Source organism: Lolium rigidum, chromosome 4, assembly GCF_022539505.1.
Source record: "Lolium rigidum isolate FL_2022 chromosome 4, APGP_CSIRO_Lrig_0.1, whole genome shotgun sequence".
NCBI classification, from domain to species: Eukaryota; Viridiplantae; Streptophyta; class Magnoliopsida; order Poales; family Poaceae; genus Lolium; species Lolium rigidum.
In genome coordinates, this window is record NC_061511.1 from 261,336,096 (window position 1) to 261,354,679 (window position 18,584).

The following is an 18,584-nucleotide window of genomic DNA, read 5'->3' on the forward strand; positions in this document are numbered from 1 at the left end:
CGCCGCGCAGAACTAGGGTGGGCCCGTCGAGCCAAGTCCCATCAATTGGCCCACAGCAGTTACACGTCAAGTCAAATCCCGTCAATTGGCCCACAACTATGACGTCATAATTTGGAAGCATTCGAAGGAAAAATGAAAAGTTGTCGGATGAAGGACTTGAGTCTACGCCCGGCTGCAGACATCCGCACCTAGACTCGGGGGCTACTCCCATCGGGAGCGCTGACGCGCACCCGATAAAATGAAGACTCGACAGAATGAACAGTCGAAGGAAGAAGGTTTGAGTCTGCATTCAGTTACAAGCACTTGCACCCAGACTCGGGGGCTACTCCCATCGGGAGCGCGGCGTGCACCCGATAGAAGTTTTTTGCACTCCAGGATCATGCGCGGGGACTTGATTACGTGTAGGGTAACGTTGTTTTGCCATCGGCGAGTTAACCAAACAACGAGTTGGGCACGTTACTCATTATCCTTTGCATAAACAAAAATATATCGGATGACCTATGAAGACCTGTGGAAAACATCGGCGAGAGGAGAATATTCGAGTGGTACAACTTGAGTCTACGCACGGACTGCGAGCATCCGTACCTAGACTCGGGGGCTACTCTCATCGGGAGCGCTGACGCGCACCCGATAAAATGGAGACAGAGCAGATTCAAGATGAACAAAGACAATGAAGGAGAAGAACATCAGGAGAAGACATGCTTTAGTCTCTACCCGAACTATCTTCAGCTAGACACTCGGGGGCTACTGACGTGGGCACTACCCTTCGGGTAACCCACATTACCCTATCCTGTATTGACTAATTGGAGGCCCATGAAGACACTCGAAGGCGAGATGGGCCACCGGGACGACGCACCAGAAGGTTCCTTGACGGGCAAGACAAGGAACCGATCGAACAAGGAAAGATCGGATCTAAAACTACTGTAAACCTAGTCGTACTCGGTGAGACCTCTTGAGACCTAGCCTCCTATATAAAGACCAGGAGAGGGGCTGCCGAGGGACACGATCAATCTTAGCCATCTTAGCCAGAGAAAGCTTAGAGCTAGGGCATCTTAACAACAGCCATCTCGACGAGATCTCAGCGAACTATTCGGCACCCCATTGTAACTCATTATCATCATAATCAAGAACAGACAGGCAGTACGTAAGGGTTTTACCTCATCGAGGGCCCCGAACCTGGGTAAATCGCTCTCCCCGCTTGTCTGTGAACCGATGTCTCGTGTCAGCTTACAGGATTCCGTCAACCCTAAACCCCTATCGGAGGGCATTGGCGAGGAGTACCCTCGACACTTCCCTTTACATTTATTTTAACCATGATTAACACCCAGTTTGATAAATTCCCGTGTTTTCACAATCCTAAGTTTGCACATATATTCCTATCATATCCGTATATCTTCCTACTCCTACAGTTTTTTTGGTTCATGCGAATCAATGAGGCCCTTGGTATATTACAAAGTTTATTTAACTAAAACCAATACACACTGCATTTTTTGGCACGGAGGTAGTGTTAATTGTCTGGCAGGCGTTTAGTTGTAACTTATAAAAGTGTCACGCCACATATTATTCAGCCTGCTCCAGTATTTTGTTAGAACAAGTACAATGAGGTACAATCAGCTGGCTATAAAAATAAAACATTATAAGATTGCTTAGTTGGAGGAGAGAGATTAGGAGAGAGAAGGGAAGTGTCTTTCTTATCTAATAATGAATTTCTATGACGTGCTTCCTAAAGACTTGTAAGACTAAAAGGTGGACCATGTATTATAAAGTACTACACTTTATAGCTCACTATTATACATACTAGCTATAAATTGACTATAGATGATATGACAAATTGTTATAGCAGTCTGCGGGCTACGCTATTGTTCTTGCTCTTAGACTCGTTTGTTAGCACGCGTACTGTGGCCGTGTGAGCGATCAGTCCGTTGGGAGAAAATATCTCCATATCGCACAAACACGTGGGGACCTAGAATAAGAAGAAGCAATGAAGCACGGCATGTACGTACGGTGGGCGCGCCGGCGCCCCCGCGCGATCCGAGCTCCACGCCGCCCGGCCACGCCGAGCCGCACACGTACGCCCGGGCGCTCAGTAGGTGACCGGCAGCGAGCAAATGAATCCGCGACGCGCGGCCGCCACCACACCACCAACCGAAGAAGAAGCAGAATGAATGGCGCTGGCGGGGTCGTCGTAACGGCCGACCCATGTGTGCGCATGTGAGGGCGGGAACCCGATCAACGTGTAGATGTTCCCTCCTCCTCCTCCTGCCGCATCAACTCCATCGCCTGTGTGCGTGCGCACCGCCTGTCCTCGCGACGCCGTCGATGCCACGGCGTCCAGTGGCTGCACGCTTGAGATCGACGAGCTGTCTACTTTGCCTGCGATCGAACGATTGACACGCGGTGCGTGATGCCCTGATTCATCGGGTTAGCTCGGCCGGTTCGCATGAGGCCATGCCATAATATCTTCTCTGTTCGTGGATTCAGGAAACTTCGCGAATCTGGAGTACACAAACACCGCAGGAAAATAACCTACACCACACGCAAGACTCCTTTTTGTGCCGGGAAAAAGAATGGGATCCATCAAAGTCAAGAAAAGCCTCCATAGAGCTTCCCATCTCACATTTATCCATCGCCGAGGAAATTATACTACATCCGTCTCAAAATATAAGTCTTTCAAAAATCTAAATTAGCTTTCTAAAATCCTTATATTGCGAAATAGAGAGGTAGTACATAATAAAAGCACCTCTAACCGACACTCAGGGGCGGAGCTGGAGAGAATACTTCCCTGATGCATGGCCAAGCTTGGAGCTTTTGCTAGTTAAATTTTTGCCTCCCTGATGCACATCTGTCCACCTAACCTGATGCACTGCCCCTCATTGAGCTCATATGTAGCAGAAATTTTTTCTTTTACCCTGATGCATGTGCATCAGGGTTGGGCCAAGCAGATCCGCCCCTGCCGACACTGCAAACTGGCGTGATATGTGAAAAAAAGAAGCGGGCTAAAAAAGGTGACCAGAGCACACACCGCACGGTGACTACTATATCTATGGATTCTGAGGGGTGAAATGTGGTAAGCCCATCCACATTTCACCCCCTCCGCCTTCGTTTCCGCCACCACCGCTCTCAATTCCATCCAACTATGGCTGACACCGGTAAAGTTCTGCCTAGTTCGAGACATCTGAGCCCCGATCTACTGTCCACCGAAATGTGGCTGTTCAATTCGTCCTCCCGCGACGGTTCCTTGACAGTGGGCCGCTCCGCGCACTCCTACCCCTCAGCTTCGAGCTCACACGTCTGAAGTTGGGCGTCGCCGCGACGCCCTCTACTGGTGCCATGTTCTGTCGCCCGCGTGGGTAGGGTTTCCAGGCGCTCGCGACTGCGAGGCGGGAAGCTCGAGGGCCACCACGCGCGTTGCATCTTCCGCACCATCGCATGCAGCTGGCGTCCGGCCCTCCTTCGGTGAATCTGCCTCCGCCTCCGAGGAACCCGACGAGGCCCTCACCAAAGAGCAAGGAGCACCGCGACCTGTAGCTCGCTCGACATCACTCACTCACCACCATGGTGGTCTACGACTGCGACCATGCCAAGCGCAGACGTGGCGGGGAAGGAGAGGCGAAGATCGCCAAGGCGTGGCGCCGCTCAGCAGTGGCATCAGGGCTGCATTTGTCGATGACATCGCCGACTCTAAGTGATGGCAACATCGCCGCCGTAGGTAGAAGCCCCGATGAGCTATCCCGTGAGCGTCAGGGTTAGGGTTATGGATCTAGATCTAGCTATATAATGCTAGTTTGGCCCATTAGCATGTTTGATTATGTTCTTTTGTGGAACTATGCATGAACTAGCTATATGTGAAATCTAGCACCAATGGTTTTATTTTAAAATATGCAGTTCACATTTGCAGCTTCTGAGAAAAACTCAAACCGCGGCAAACCACTTTTGCATGCCGTTTTGCGGTATGGCGAAATGCTGTAAAGAAGTTGGCATGGAGGACAAGGCTTCCCATCAGCATTTTCAGCTGTTCTTTTTTCAGGGAATTTCCGATGTTTTATTCGACGGAGAGGATAAGGACTGATCTCGCTTGCATCTGCGTAGATGCATGAACGATTCGCAGAGATCCAAAATCTTTATTGAACCCTTGTCGCTTGGCGACATGCCTCGTCTCCACTGTACAGCGCTGTCAGTGCATGCATGCGCGGCTGCAGGCGCTCTCCGACCCAATCCAGTCCGTGCTGCCATATACTCGCATTTCAAAATATTAAAAATCTGAAGAAAAAAAACTCGGCTGCACAGAGTTAGGATATGTGGCGCTCGAGCTCACTGGATCTCGGTTTTTGAAAGAAAATGAAATAGGTAGTTTGGAGTTTAAAAAAAATCATGAATATGTACGTGTGTTTGTATATCTATGTGAAGTTTCGGTAAAAAGCGTTTGTTTTTCAGGTGTACATCTATATATTTTAGACGCTCATATAAAGTTCAATGAAAAATGACATTTTACGACCTGTATAAAAAAGAAAATTTTCAATGTTTACAAAAGAACTTCTCACGAGATTTAACTTTAATATTAAGAAGGCTTATTCTTCAAAAGAAATTAAGGATAAATATAAGAAATATATGTATATACATTCTCAAGGGAAAACATACATTTATTATTAAAAAAATTAGCATTCTCAAATACGTTTTTCGTAATATCTATTTCCATAAGCCAAAACACCACCTTTGAAGTAGGTCATTCTATTCAAGCCGTTCTGTCGACATTCTCGCTGTCGCGCCATATTCCAGTTATTCTCACTACAAATCCTCAATATTCAAAGATGCATCCTTGAAAAAAATAGATCCTGAAAATGAAAGTCTGTGCTAAGGTGGATTTTGTTTCTGAGTTTATACCTATTTCCCAATGTACAATACCCATGTTTATGCTATATTTTCCTGGTGTCTCGTGGGAATTGATTGTGAAGGTGTGCACAGTGAAAATATCTCTTTTCAAGGTGAGGCCAAAATAGTTAGTTAGCCAAAGATCTTCCGCCACGAAGAAAAAACGAAAACGTGAATGAACTCTTGACTTTTCTCTTTCTCGCCGTTTTTTAACGAACCTGTGTACACGTACCGTCCAAGCTGAGCATACCCTCGTCTTATATAAAGCCTCGGCCTCCTCTGCTCTCTTCCCACACCACAACACACCATTGCATACACCCGAATCGACCCACCTCGAGCACCTAAGCTTTCGATCCAGCATGTCGTCGCAGCGGATGGGGCGTCACCAGCGGAGGGCGTCGCAGAGCGTGTTCGCGCTCCCGGAGAACTTCGCCGCCCTGGACGACGTGCCGGCGTCCGACGAGCACCGGAAGGCGTCGGCGGACGGCGGCGCGGGCGAGCAGCAGCAGGGGGGCCGGCCCGCGGCGGGGCGCCACCGGCGGGCCATGTCCATGGCCGTCAACTCCTCCAGGGACCTCGAGATGATCAAGGAGGACGGAGGCGGCTACAACAACTACAACAAGATCGGCGCCTGAATTAGCTAGTACTCCTGCCACGCGGCGCGCACGGCCGGCATACACCGGCCACGTGCGTGCTCGGCGGCGCTCTCGGTTGAGCCTCGCGCGAGCGGCCAAGCTTTGCCGCAGCTAGCTTGTGCCCAGGGCCGTGTGTGGCGCGTGCTGCTTGGTTCTGGTTTGTTTGTGCTGGTCAAGCGACCAAGCCTAGCTAAGGTCTCTTGCGTGTTTTCCCCTTTTACCTTTGCTCAAGACATGCATGTAAGGAGACGTGATGTTATTTGCGAGTTCAAACCACTTCAAACTTCAAATCGTGTACTTATCTGACGGTGTTTCTGCGTTGCCGTTGATATCTTTGATATGTCTTGCGTGTATTTCTAAATCGTTAATTTAATCAACCTAATACAAAGTAATATATCATTAAAAACTTAAGATGCTATATTGTAAAAGATAAATTTATGTTATATGAATTTATAGTGTATTGATTAAATTGATACTCTAGGGGTATGTATAGAACCTATAAAACGGGATGGACGGTGTCGAGACTGTTCTAAAAAAATACTTCCTCTGATCCATACTAAAACCACGATTACAAAAGATATGTCATTGTAAGGCTTGGCGAGACGTATCGTGCGTCGACCAAGCATGTGTCCTCCTCACTGTCGCAAAATTACTTCTCTCCAAGCAAATATTTAGGGTAAGAGTGGGCAGCATTTGATGACAAAAGTTTTGGCATTGCAAGGCTAGAGACGACACGTACCCCGTCCGTCAACCAAGCATGTCCTCACCTCACTCTCGCAAAATTACTACACTCCAAACAACACGAAAACAGAAAGTGAAACAGCTGATGCTCTGTCCCTGATACACGAAACACGAGCATGTTCAGCCCACTTTCCTCCCATTCCTCCAACCCAAGTGGGCTGTGTGTATCGAACAATCCAGCCACGCAAAGCAGCAGCATGTTCTCCCCTCCTTATACAGCAATGTATACTGCAATAATATCCTGAAAAAGAGTATATACATCGCAATAATGCGCTCCCACAGATCAGGATCTGTACGTACGTAGTTGTACCACCCTGTACTCCAGGGTACTACGCTTCCAATATTTGTGCACGATGATTGCGTGCTTTTCTCGGGCATTGATCTCCTCTGCATGATTGGCTTTGGATCGAACTCGATGGGGAACATGTACACATGACGGATCGTGCGGCGGCGATCCCGATTTGACGGCCCGGCTTTGGATTAAGGTATGTGTCACTCGACATTGGTATGGTTTGCAACCCATACGAATCGACCCGTCTCGCTTTCGTTAATCATCAGAGGCGACCTTATCACGTCAAAAAAAAAAAAGGCGACCTTATCGCTCTACTGCGGCGACACGCGCAGGTTCTCTTCGGGCGAAGCAAAACTCAGTGCTTTCCTCGAGAGAAAAGTGCAATGCATTATGTGCTTGGAGTTAATTTAACTTACGAAGTACATGAAACTATTTTTTTGCAATAAAGCAAAAAATAGGCCACTTTCATTGATTAAGGCATTTTAGAGGTTTTGCAAGTCATGCCTTGGCAAAAAAGACAATCCCAAAACAAAAGTCTACTCTCGTAATATAATAATAGTAAAAGGCACTTTAGCTCCGGCGAGGCTTCACATAGCCACCCCCTGTTTGATCTTCAAGATGAGCATATTAGTGGTTGATAGTTGATTCTTAAAAACGTGGATGTTCCGCTTTTCTCAAATCTTTGACCAGACTAACATCGTAAGAGAGGCCAATGCCTTCTTGTTTGCACCTTTTTTTTCTTCTTCTTTGGATTACCTCCCCCCACCACTCTTTTATGGAGTGCATCACCGACATATTGTTGATTTGTCCGGTTGTATGTCAACTAGCCCGAGCCATTATTTCAAGATTGCTCAAATTAATACACCTAAAGGCTAAAGAAGCATCATTTAAAAGAAAGTGTGTAACTGATTCTCGAACTTTGAGCTTACATTGACCATAATTTGGTGTTGCGGATATCTTTAGCTCATGGCGCGTTGCTCCTCCTACCACGCCCGCGTTTCGTCGTCCATGGGGGTTGTGTCGGCCATCAGAAGCGCCAAGTCCTTCTCCCGCTTCTTCGTCGCGACATTGGTCTTCAGCAGATAGATATTCACCTCTTGCTTCTCCTTCAGCGCCTCTGTAAGGGTACATTGCCCCTATGTGTGGTTTTGGTAATTAATGACAACCCCTATGGACTAATGTTTTCATTGAGTTTATATGTAGGAATATACCATAGGTTCTACTTGTATTCCATGTGTTGGATTCAAGTATGGATGCCATGTAAATAAAGATACATCTTGTGTGTTGGCATCAAGATCATCGATTTGAAGACATATATGTGATATGATCAAGAAGAAGAAATGAAGATGGAGTTCTTATGTGGAACTCAATATTAGCCATGCTCTATCTTATGAGAGTATGAGAAGGTACAAGGTTAAGTCGGGCAAGTTCAAGATGAGCATCTCAAGTGATCACATGCTTGAAGCTTGCCGTCCATTTGGTGATAATGGGCATGTGAAGATGTGCATCAATAGAGCTTTCCCATCATGGTGTATGGGGGAGCATTTGTGAGTCTTCACGAAGCGACAATGATCAAGTGATGGGATGCGCAAGGCAAAGGTATGACCTTGATAGGTTTTCCTTTTACCGGTCTCGAGGTGGTTGATGGGAGACCGGATTATAGGATAGATAGCCGCACTATCAAGAGGGGCTTTCGGTTGGGTAACTTGATCACATCGTCTTAGGGAGCTCAATCCTTTGCATACTTTGCATATCCTTATTGCTTCTTGATGTTTCTCTGCGTGAGGTTCTTGAGCTTGTTGCTAGCTTTACAACAAGCCCAAGTTCATCGAAAACGGAATCCGCATGCATCTTCTATTGCGTTTTCGAGTTTGGACGTCTTTACCGTTTCTTGACGGTGGGAGACTCCCTCTCTAAAATCATCTAAAAATGTTATGTGAGGAGTCTCCATATTTCCAGTTTTTGTTGGGGTTCTATTCGTCGTTATCTTTCCAACAAAATTGGTTTCATGCGAATCGGAGTTCGGGAGCAATAGTTATTAAAGAAAAAGGAAAGAGGAGAAAAGAATAAAAAAAGAAAAAGAGAAAAAGGGGAGGGAGCCGGCCGGCCGACCGGCCCAGCCACCGGCCCACCCGGTCCGCGACCGGGTCCGGCGCTGGTGCCATCCGGGCCGCCTCCAGTGGCCTTTTGGCCCAAGTCCGGTCGCAGGCCCGGTCCGTGACCAGCCTGCCCGGCACAGGCCCCGGCCCGACCGGGGGCCTCGCCGGCCTGCTTTCCCAGGCGCTACGGGCCGCCTCCTCGCCCGGCTGGGCCGTCAGCGCCCACAGGCCCACCCTTGGCCTGCCGCCCCCGCGCGCCTCTGGGCGTTCCGTCGCCCACGCGACCTGCCTCGCCGCTCGCCCGCCCCAGCTGGGCCTTCTCTCTCCCCACGCGGCCCATCCGCTGTGTTTGGCCTCCAGTCCGGTCCGACCGGGCTGCTGACCGGCTTGTCCGGCTCCAGCCCCGGTCGGCCGGCTGGGAGCGTTTTTGGGCCGTTTTTTTATGCCTTTTTCACTTATCTTTTTCCCCAACGGTTTTATTTGCTCCCATGCTATAAATAACCCTTCTTCCACCTTGAGCAAGTAGTTCTTCCTATTCTCTCTCCTCCATTGTTGCATCTTGAAGAACTTGCTCTCCCCTTTGATTCCTCCAACCATTCTTGCTCATTCTTGAGGATTTGAGAGAGGAGATCTAGATCTATACTTCCACCAAACCATTTCTTCTCTAAGTGAGGGAATCTCTTGGGATCTAGATCTTGGAGTCTTTGGTTGACTTTACCCCTTGTTCTTCCTCTCCAATCTCATCCTAGCATTCGTTGTTTTGGTGGGATTTGAGTGTGAGGGACTTGAACACCTCCGGTGTTCTTGCTTTGCATCATTGCATAGTGTTGAGCTTTCCACCACGATTTGTTCGAGTGAGAGACCGTGAGCTTGTTACTCTTGGAGGGTGACCTCCTAGTTGGATTGGTTGGTGTCCCGGTGATCTCTTCGTGGAAGATTGTGAAGGGGCCCGGGCTTCTCCTTCGTGGAGCTTGTGAAGTGGTTGTGGAGCTTGCCATCTCCGGAGCGGAGGAAAAGCTAACCATAAGGAAAGGGCCATTATCCTTCGTGGGTGTGGTTAGGAGAATAGGGTGAGCCTTCGTGGCGCGGGGAATCCTTCGTGGGACCTCCACTCCTCCAAACGTGATGTACCTTGTTGCAAAGCAAGGGAACACGGGAATACATCCTCGTCTCCGCGTGCCTCGGTTATTTCTATACCCGAGCTCTCTTTCCTTGTGATAGCCATCGTGCTTGAAGTACATATATCTTGCTATCACTTGTGCTACATATATCTTGTGCCTATCTTGCTTAGCTCTAGTTGCTATTGTTACACTTAGTTGAGCTTAGCATATTTAGGGTTTGTGCTTGTAAACTAAACGATAGTTTAATTCCGCATTATTACAAGACAAATCTGCAAGAGTTTGTAATTGCCTATTCACCCCCCCTCTAGGCGACATCTCGATCTTTCAGCCTCCCACCTCACGTCGGTCTTCTCCTCCTTCGGCGATGTATTCGCCCTCCTTTGCCCTCCACTTTGGGCCACGGCCATGGGCGGAGCCAGGATAAAAAACGAATAGGGGCAAAAAAAAAAAGATGAGCTGGGTTATGCTTTTCCATACACGGGGTTTGAAAACAGGCCAGAAAAACTGAGTAGTGGGGGCAAATGTATTGGGCTGAGTGGGGGCAAATCCCTATACTATGGGGCAGGTATAAGGAGGCCAGAAAATCGAGTGGGGATATTCGCCCCCCTGGGCTTGTGCCTGGATCCGCCCATGGCCACGGCTGCAATAAGAACTTTCCATGCAAAGTGCTTCAGAGATTATAATAGTGATTCTATCTACAAAGATTTTAGACACGATAACAACTAACAAGTAAAACTACACAAATATGATCTATATATGGCGTTCATAGTCTTAATTTCTTACACTTCTCCCCCATACAATCCTCCTCGCCGACGTACGCCCCCTCCGGCCAGCAACAGGGTTTTGCCGGACGCCCGAATGAGTAGGCCCGAGTCGAGATGCTCTCATGTGCCCGAATAACTTTTCAGAAAAAAAGGAGGAAAGGCATTGTCCATACACCGAGGCTCCGCCACCTTGACTCGTGGGCCTTGCTGGCGTGCCATCCTCCGCAGGATCGAACACCACGCACCATCACAGCCGTCGCACGTGCTCTCTCCACTCCGCCACGCTTTCCTCGCGTATCACGGCGGCGCCGGCGGCGGGAGGCAAGCGGAGACGGAAGCCGCTCCGCGTTTCTTCCTCGCAAGCCGCAACCACTGTCTGAGCTGCTATTCTTCTCGTCTCCGACCCCACCTCCGCTGCGCCCGCGGCTTGGATTGCACTCTCACTTTGCGTATACTTGAGGCCGGGAGGGCTGTGTGGTTTGGCTGCTAAGGTTCTGGAGGGCGGAGGGCATGGCGGCGGCGGCGGCCGGAGCGGGAGAGGGCGAGGAGCTCCTCGTCCGCACCATCGAGGAAGGGGGCGGGCTGTGCGTGGGTGAGCGGTCCTGGCGGCTCAACTTCGACGGCCTCCGACGCCAGGAGGCGGAGCAGCAGAGGCCGTCGCGCAGCCTCCATGACTGCCTCGGCATGCTAGGTCTGCCTCGTTTTGCCTGTCTATCAACACAGCCCCCTCCTCTTTCTACTAATGGCTAAAAGTTAGCTTAGGTGCCTCCCTGTTTTGGATGGTTTGATCTGGACTTGTTCAACTTTTTGACGGAATTGTTCTGTACTTAGCGAGTTTGTCCTATCCCCCAAAATTGTATCATTGTTAACAAATTGGCCTGAGACTAGTTAGATTGGGTATTTGGGTGGGGACACTAGACTAATGCATTCTCCGAGCCAGAGAATTAACACTAAAATAGGGGGACGATGTATGATTGTCTGTACTTGTATGGATATATGATGTGGCATCATCTATCTGTTTGAAATGATTTTAAATCTATCATTCTGGGGTCTGCTTCTGTATGTGGTGTAAGAGTGGTTATTCAAAAGTAAATTACTACTGGGGTAATCGAGTTCTGTCTCGAGATTTTTCTTCATATCAAATCTTCTATGCATATGGAGGTGCGAATCACCATCATGGAGTTCAGAGTTTTCATTCTTCACGTAAATGTCAAATTTGTTCTGAATCATTATTTTTAGGAACTTAGGATATGTATAGGCGTCAATACATATATGCAAGTGGCGTGACCAAATTGGGTCCTCTGAATTCGTTGCTGTCTATTTATTTGCTCCACAATCATACATCCGTTGTGTAGTTCTTCTTAATTGAGTATGGCTTAACTGTTTGCACCTTATTGTTGTAATTTGATAGTGCAATCTGTAATTTCTGTAATTAAATTACAGCTCAACGCCCTGGAGACGTTCTGGCTGAATACTACAACCAACAATTGGAGATGCTGGAAGGTTTCAGTGAAATGGATACACTCACAGACCGTGGCTGCCTTCCTGGACTATCCAAGGTTTGTAACACGATAAAGAAAAATGCTTATGAATAAGCTGATTCTTCATCTCATCCTACTTGCAGGAAGAACGTGAGAAGATTGCTCGCAGTGAAACATTAGCCATCCGATTATCTAACATAGCAAATATGGTTCTTTTTGCTGCAAAAGTTTATGCCTCGCTAAGGAGTGGCTCCCTAGCTATTATTGCTTCAACACTGGATTCTCTACTTGACTTGCTATCCGGGTTTATTTTATGGTTTACTGCGTTCTCAATGCAAACACCAAACCCATACAGGTACCCAATTGGTAAAAGGCGCATGCAACCTTTGGTGAGTTCTCATTCAGCCTGTTTGTTCATGCTTTTATGGATTGATTTGATTTTTGTATGATCGATAAATTTCCTTTCGCTCTTGCTTTTCTTCAATGTTCCTTCTTCCGTAGTTTCACAAAAGAAGTGCATAAGCCGATATTAATTCAACTAAAAGGGTAAATTAGTACCCTAAAAAAGAGGAGAATTACTCAACTGAGTGCAAAATGAACAGAAGCAAGTACTAGACTTAAGGATTGTGATCTCTTTGTTACTGAAGGACTGTAAATTGGGGCTCAATCATACTCATGTATCCTGTCATGTGAACCAAGCAATTTCAAACAGCGATTGCATTACAATGCCAAAAATTGGTACCCCTAGCAAAGTTTTCCTTATCCCTAATACTTATAACTGCACACAGAACAATCTCTGGTAGCATTATAAATATATCATGTCAGAATGACTAATTTGTATTGTAAGTTTGTAACTATACAGAGTGATTGGCTATTTTTGTTATCTATTTCTCTGTTCCTCTTGTTGACAAGTTTGCCACAATCTGTTATGCAGGGAATACTTGTTTTTGCTTCTGTTATGGCAACACTCGGTCTTCAAATTATCCTAGAATCTACACGCTCATTGATATCTGATGTAAGTCCTTCTCTTCTTGTGTTTCATGTCCATGCAGGTGTGCACTTTTGCTCTGCATTTAACTGGTTGTTGAGCATAACTGGCTACCAGCATTTGCATTAGTTGTTTATTCTGTTAAGTTTTGTACTGTAGAATCACACCCTTCCTTCGAAAGTTGGAATTAATAACACAATTTTCACAGTAAATCCACTAATCATCTGAATATTTGATGGGCATGAATAATCAATATTGAAATTGAAATGGTTTGTTTTGAATCTTCTATGATAAGTTCTGAATTTCCTAAGACCCAACATAGATTTATTATAAGCTGCCATAAAAAAAGGGTCTAAATTTGCTAGTTCTTTTTGGTAGATTAAAATTAGATAAATTATGGTGTCCCCTGTCATTGCATCTGATCAAGAACACAAAAATAAATTGATCTGCAGATGTTACCAAAAAGGCGGCTAACCAAATGCCCAACTATCTAAAAGCAACTCACAAACAAGATAGTTACCTTATTTTTGATTGTGCTTGTTCCAGGGAGGTGAATTCCGCTTGACAAAAGAACAGGTTATGTGGGTTGTTGATATCATGCTCGCGGTGACATTGGTGAAGCTTCTGCTGGTTATATATTGCCGCTCATTCACCAATGAAATTGTGAAGGCATACGCACAGGATCACTTTTTTGATGTTATCACCAACATTATTGGCCTTGTGGCCGCACTTCTTGCTAACTATTTTGAAGGCTGGATTGACCCAGTTGGAGCTATCATCGTAAGTAGAAAAATGCCATTTCTGTTTTTCTTGTGTAGCAGAAATATAAAAATGTCATAGTATTTGAGCTTGCTATCAGTTTAGCTCAAGAAGACATGGATGATGCCTTGTTCTGCATACTGCAATACACGTCTTGAAAGATATCCTCTGTTTTCTGCTTTGCAGCTAGCGATCTACACGATCAGGACATGGTCTATGACGGTGCTAGAGAACGTCCATTCACTGGTCGGCCAGTCGGCCTCACCGGAGTTTCTCCAGAAGCTCACCTACCTGTGCTGGAACCATCACAAGGCTGTGAGGCACATCGACACGGTGCGGGCGTACACGTTCGGCTCCCACTACTTCGTGGAGGTGGACATTGTTCTGCCGTGCGACATGCCCCTGCAGGAGGCGCATGACATCGGCGAGGCCCTGCAGGAGAAGCTGGAGAGCCTGCCCGAAATCGAGCGCGCCTTTGTCCACCTCGACTACGAGTTCACCCACCAGCCCGAGCACGCTCGGTCCTACGACACATAATATAGCCTGAAGGCCCTGGTGCTGTTCGTGGAGCTTAAGAGAGTGCCTGTGCGGAACTGCTGAAGGTATCGAAGTAAGCCCAGATTCAGAAATCTGGATGTTGCCTGCTGTGCTTCTGTCTTTCTGTGGTTGGCTACTGGATAATGGGGCCCAGGCACTGCATGAATTACGATTCTTAACCTGTTACAAACTTACAATACATGTATATGATGAAGTGTCTTTTTTTTTCTTGCCTTGGCTACGGCGGGCTTATGCCAGCATGAACCTTTTTATAAATCTCTGAACGTGTAAGTACATGAAGTGTCTCACTCCTCTGCCCTTTTGTAGTGCACTATTTGCTGTTTTGATCATATCTCACTCACATAAAAGCTTACAATTTCCCTGTCACGACTGGTCAGTCGTGAGACCGAGAGCTACTGCTACTGGGGCCTGTGTAAACCCCTTCTTGGAGTCTTGATGCCTGCGTTACCATTAAGGGCTAAGGCACCGGCTTGTACCCACTGTAGCTGGAACGAGACCAGTGGCGTCGCTCTCACGAGAATCTTCGTACACGTCAGCCGTCCAAATTGCTGCACGCCTCGATACCTGGAAATGTACATACGGCCGTAGACGTCCAGCTCAACAATACAGAGCGACGAAACCCTACAAAGACCGATCACGGCTCGGCTCGTGAGAGAAAGTAAACCACTGCTGGAACGAGACAAGAAAGAAGGCACAAGTATCTATCCACATTGTCTTTGCCAATCCTGCACGCTTCCTTGGGCTTACAAACAATTTTAAGAAGCACATAAATAAATAATAACTTGCGAGTAAAAGTTCTTTAGGCCGGATGTTTCTTTATCAGATTTTTGTTGTGAACTCCTTAGTGTATAATGGTAAAGAAATATACCCGATTTTGGATATTGGTACGTATTAAAGAAATACTATAGAAATAAGATATGTTCTACAAGGAAAAAAAAATCAACAAACAACGGACCATTTTTGAAACCATGATGCGAGCCACATAAAAAAGTCACCAAATACTGTTAGAAAATCAATATTATTTTGGATATTTGTGCACTTTACATAACAATTTCAGACACAAAATCAATTGCTTCATATTTTTAGGATTTTGTAAATACAATTTTGTACCTTGGATAAGTGATATAAGTAAAGATCTTATGATGCACCTCTGAACCTTATGATGTCAAAGGTTCTTATGTTCGAGGAACATATGAAATAAACAAAACAAAAATAGACATGTAATAATGTAAACAAATCAAATGTGGATATCTAGGAATATGCAAAGACTTTTCTTCTCCTCTTTTGATGATGGGGACATAAAGAGAAAAACTAATTGATACATGTGCACATTGTTCTATCCGAATGGAAATGCATGTATTCTGATGATGGAGACCTAAAGATAATAAATCAATTTGAAGCCATGCACATTGTTCTGCCCATGGAATAAATGTTTACATAGCTTAACAAGGAAATATATTTCTCAGCTATTATTTGTCAAAGTTAATTCTTACCTCTGAACTCCAATACCTCAACTTTTTGGTCCATAAAATGCTAGATTTGGTCTTTTCTAAAACAATAATTATCTTAATGATGACATGTTGGCGATCGTTTGCACATGTGATAGTTCAATTAACACAAAATACTAGAAAAATGGGTGGAAAATCAAGGAAAGGGGGTTATTTTAAGATCTAATTTCGGGCACGTTTTGGTTCGTAGCCACACTTTACCAAGTTGAAGTTTGGCAAAGTGGCAGCCACAAAAGTGTGTCTTAAGAAATTAGAAGCCACAAAGTGTGGTAAAAGCTGGAAAAGATTTCACTCTATGAAAGGTAGTCCGTACGAATGTAAAGTGTGTCAACAACCAAATACATACCAATTTACCAAACTTTCGCTTGGCAAACTGTGGCTGGGAACCAAAAACCCTCTACTAATATAAGAAACACGGAGATGAATAAAATACAAAATAAATGTAAAAACATTTTTAACCTTAAAATTTGCGAGAAACGCAAGGAATGTGCTATTATTTATGAAAATTTTGGGAATAAATAAAAACTTTTTAGCTTTATCACATATCATGATTGTGTAGAGGATTTCTTATTCTATAAGTTTTCGTAATTCTTAAAATCTTTATAATTTTGCAAATATATTTTGTCTATTGTTAAGTGTTCAGAATTTTCTATCTAGTTGTCCACCCCAGTTTTTTTCATTACTTTATAAAACTACCACATTTGCGAAATCTTTACCATGTCAACATCTTAGCGAGGACCAAACAACTAAATTTGGACAATTTTGATACCGAGAGAAGCATAATGTCTCGTGCTGTAGTTGAGGGTCAAACTTAGAATAGGGTAATAGTTGATGGATCGAATACATACTTTTCTTAAAGAACATGATGTACACAATAGTATGAAATCCAAGGCATGCATAATTAAAATTGTATAGAATTTTTATTTCTAGATTAATTATGTAGATAATTCATAGCTATTGGCTATGATTTTTTTTAATATAATAGAAATCTCCAAGTAGATGTCTAATCTATTTTACATTAGAAAGTGATATGTAGAAAAGGTTGTGATTAGCAACACCAACTACTCTTTATCGTGTTGTGTTATATGATCATTGTTTTTCTAGAAGAGAGAAGATATTTGTGTTTAGACTCTCATATTATTAGTGTTGGTTCTTCTAGTAAAGCAAACTTAATTAGCAATGGAAATATTTGTGTTTACACTCATGCATTTTTAGTGTTGGTTCTTCTGTTAAAAACAACTTGACTAACAAATAACAACTAAGAAAAGACAATTCAATTAAGAGACAAATCTAGTATGTATGCACAATATCCTTTGAAGGGCATGCACAACGATGCTATCTTAGTAGTGCCATATGGGATGATTGTTGAGTTGGAAAATAGGAAGAAAAGGAGGTTTGCCTATTGATAGCTAAGATGTGAACACTTAATAAGGTAAGATATGACATTTTCTCCATTGTCCAAGATGACTCCTCTTACTTACTTGGTTTTTTGGTTTAATATTTTTTGACAACCTAACTATTTTAGGAGCATTCAAAAAATAATTGCTAGAGATAACTAAAAGGACGATCCTGATTGGCTCTATTGTTTTTGCCTCTCTAGATTACGTGGAATATATAAAAAAAATATCGTGCTATCAATCACAACACCTGTCCTAATTTCTTACTATAAATGACACAAAGGGTAGCTCTGCGCTTTCTGCAGGCCATGGCCAGGGGCGGGCCCACCTCAAGTCATGGGTATTTAGCTAAATATAAAATTATTTGTTATAAAATGCTTATATTTGAATATTGTTATATATATATATATATAACAAATTGCTAAATATGTTGGTTCAGGCCTTCAGGGTTCAATTAAACACCATGGTTGCATTTTTTCTTATTTTTCAAAAAAAAATATGTATATGATCAGAGCCCATATTCCTATTAAACTCTTGCAATTTTGAATACCCATTCTTAGAATTCTGGGCTGGCCACATGTTATCACTACGGGAACCCGCCAAGCTGCCGACGGCCGGCGGCAGTCGGCACAGCCTGCCTCGCCGTCGGCCCACGTCTGTGCCGACGGCAACCGTCGGCACCTTGCCGTCGGCACAACATGGCCTCGGCACAGACAAAGTTACCGTCGGCACAGGCTGGCCGTCGGCACAGCATCCTGTGCCGACGGCAAAGCCGTCGGCATAGAAATAACGCCGTTTGGCAATTTTGGCTTGAAATTTTTGAATTTTTTTTTTCAAATTTTTTTTAAATTTTTTTTATCCCAATTTTTTTAATCTCTCACATGCACCATTTTAACTCTAACTACACTTAATACTAGATGATACCCCGCGCTTTGCTGCGGGACTTATCTTGCAACAAAAGTGGGCATGTAAGTGAGTTCAAAACAGATCTATATATGATAACACCTATGTTCCAAATTAGAAGATGTTTTGTTTTAGCTTTCCAAAATAGTGTCTATTTTGGAATAGAGGGAGAAGTATTTTAATTTGAAACATGAGTACCAATTAATAGGAAATGTATGCAAATGTTTGAAACATGATTTGACAGTAAAAAAGCATGCATGTATGTATTCTATGGTTCGTTTCTGGGTATATTTGACTTGACGTGCACTTCTCATTTACATGATAGAAAATCACTTGGTTAAGAAATGCTTATTTGTAGAAATAATTGGGTCAAATACTTGCAACTATTTCTTATTCTTCCTAACATCAATTATATTTATAAATAATTGTGTCAAATCCGTACAACTCTTTTTCCCCGATATCTTTATTG

General features: G+C 44.6%; 2 protein-coding genes across 2 annotated transcripts; both read left to right on the forward strand.

Annotated features, from left to right (window-relative positions):
- The first annotated feature begins 5,147 nt into the window (after nucleotides 1-5,147).
- Nucleotides 5,148-5,794, forward strand: LOC124650632. Its single transcript, XM_047190147.1, has one exon. The coding sequence runs from the start codon at nucleotides 5,229-5,231 to the stop codon at nucleotides 5,502-5,504; it is 276 nt and encodes a 91-aa protein (XP_047046103.1). The 5' UTR covers nucleotides 5,148-5,228; the 3' UTR covers nucleotides 5,505-5,794.
- A 4,920-nt stretch (nucleotides 5,795-10,714) lies between these two features.
- On the forward strand, nucleotides 10,715-14,600 carry LOC124650402 (metal tolerance protein 5-like). Its single transcript, XM_047189932.1, has 6 exons — nucleotides 10,715-11,212; nucleotides 11,965-12,080; nucleotides 12,146-12,391; nucleotides 12,937-13,017; nucleotides 13,537-13,770; nucleotides 13,936-14,600. The coding sequence occupies exons 1-6, from the start codon at nucleotides 11,032-11,034 to the stop codon at nucleotides 14,284-14,286; spliced, it is 1,209 nt and encodes a 402-aa protein (XP_047045888.1). The 5' UTR covers nucleotides 10,715-11,031; the 3' UTR covers nucleotides 14,287-14,600.
- The last annotated feature ends 3,984 nt before the right edge of the window (nucleotides 14,601-18,584 follow it).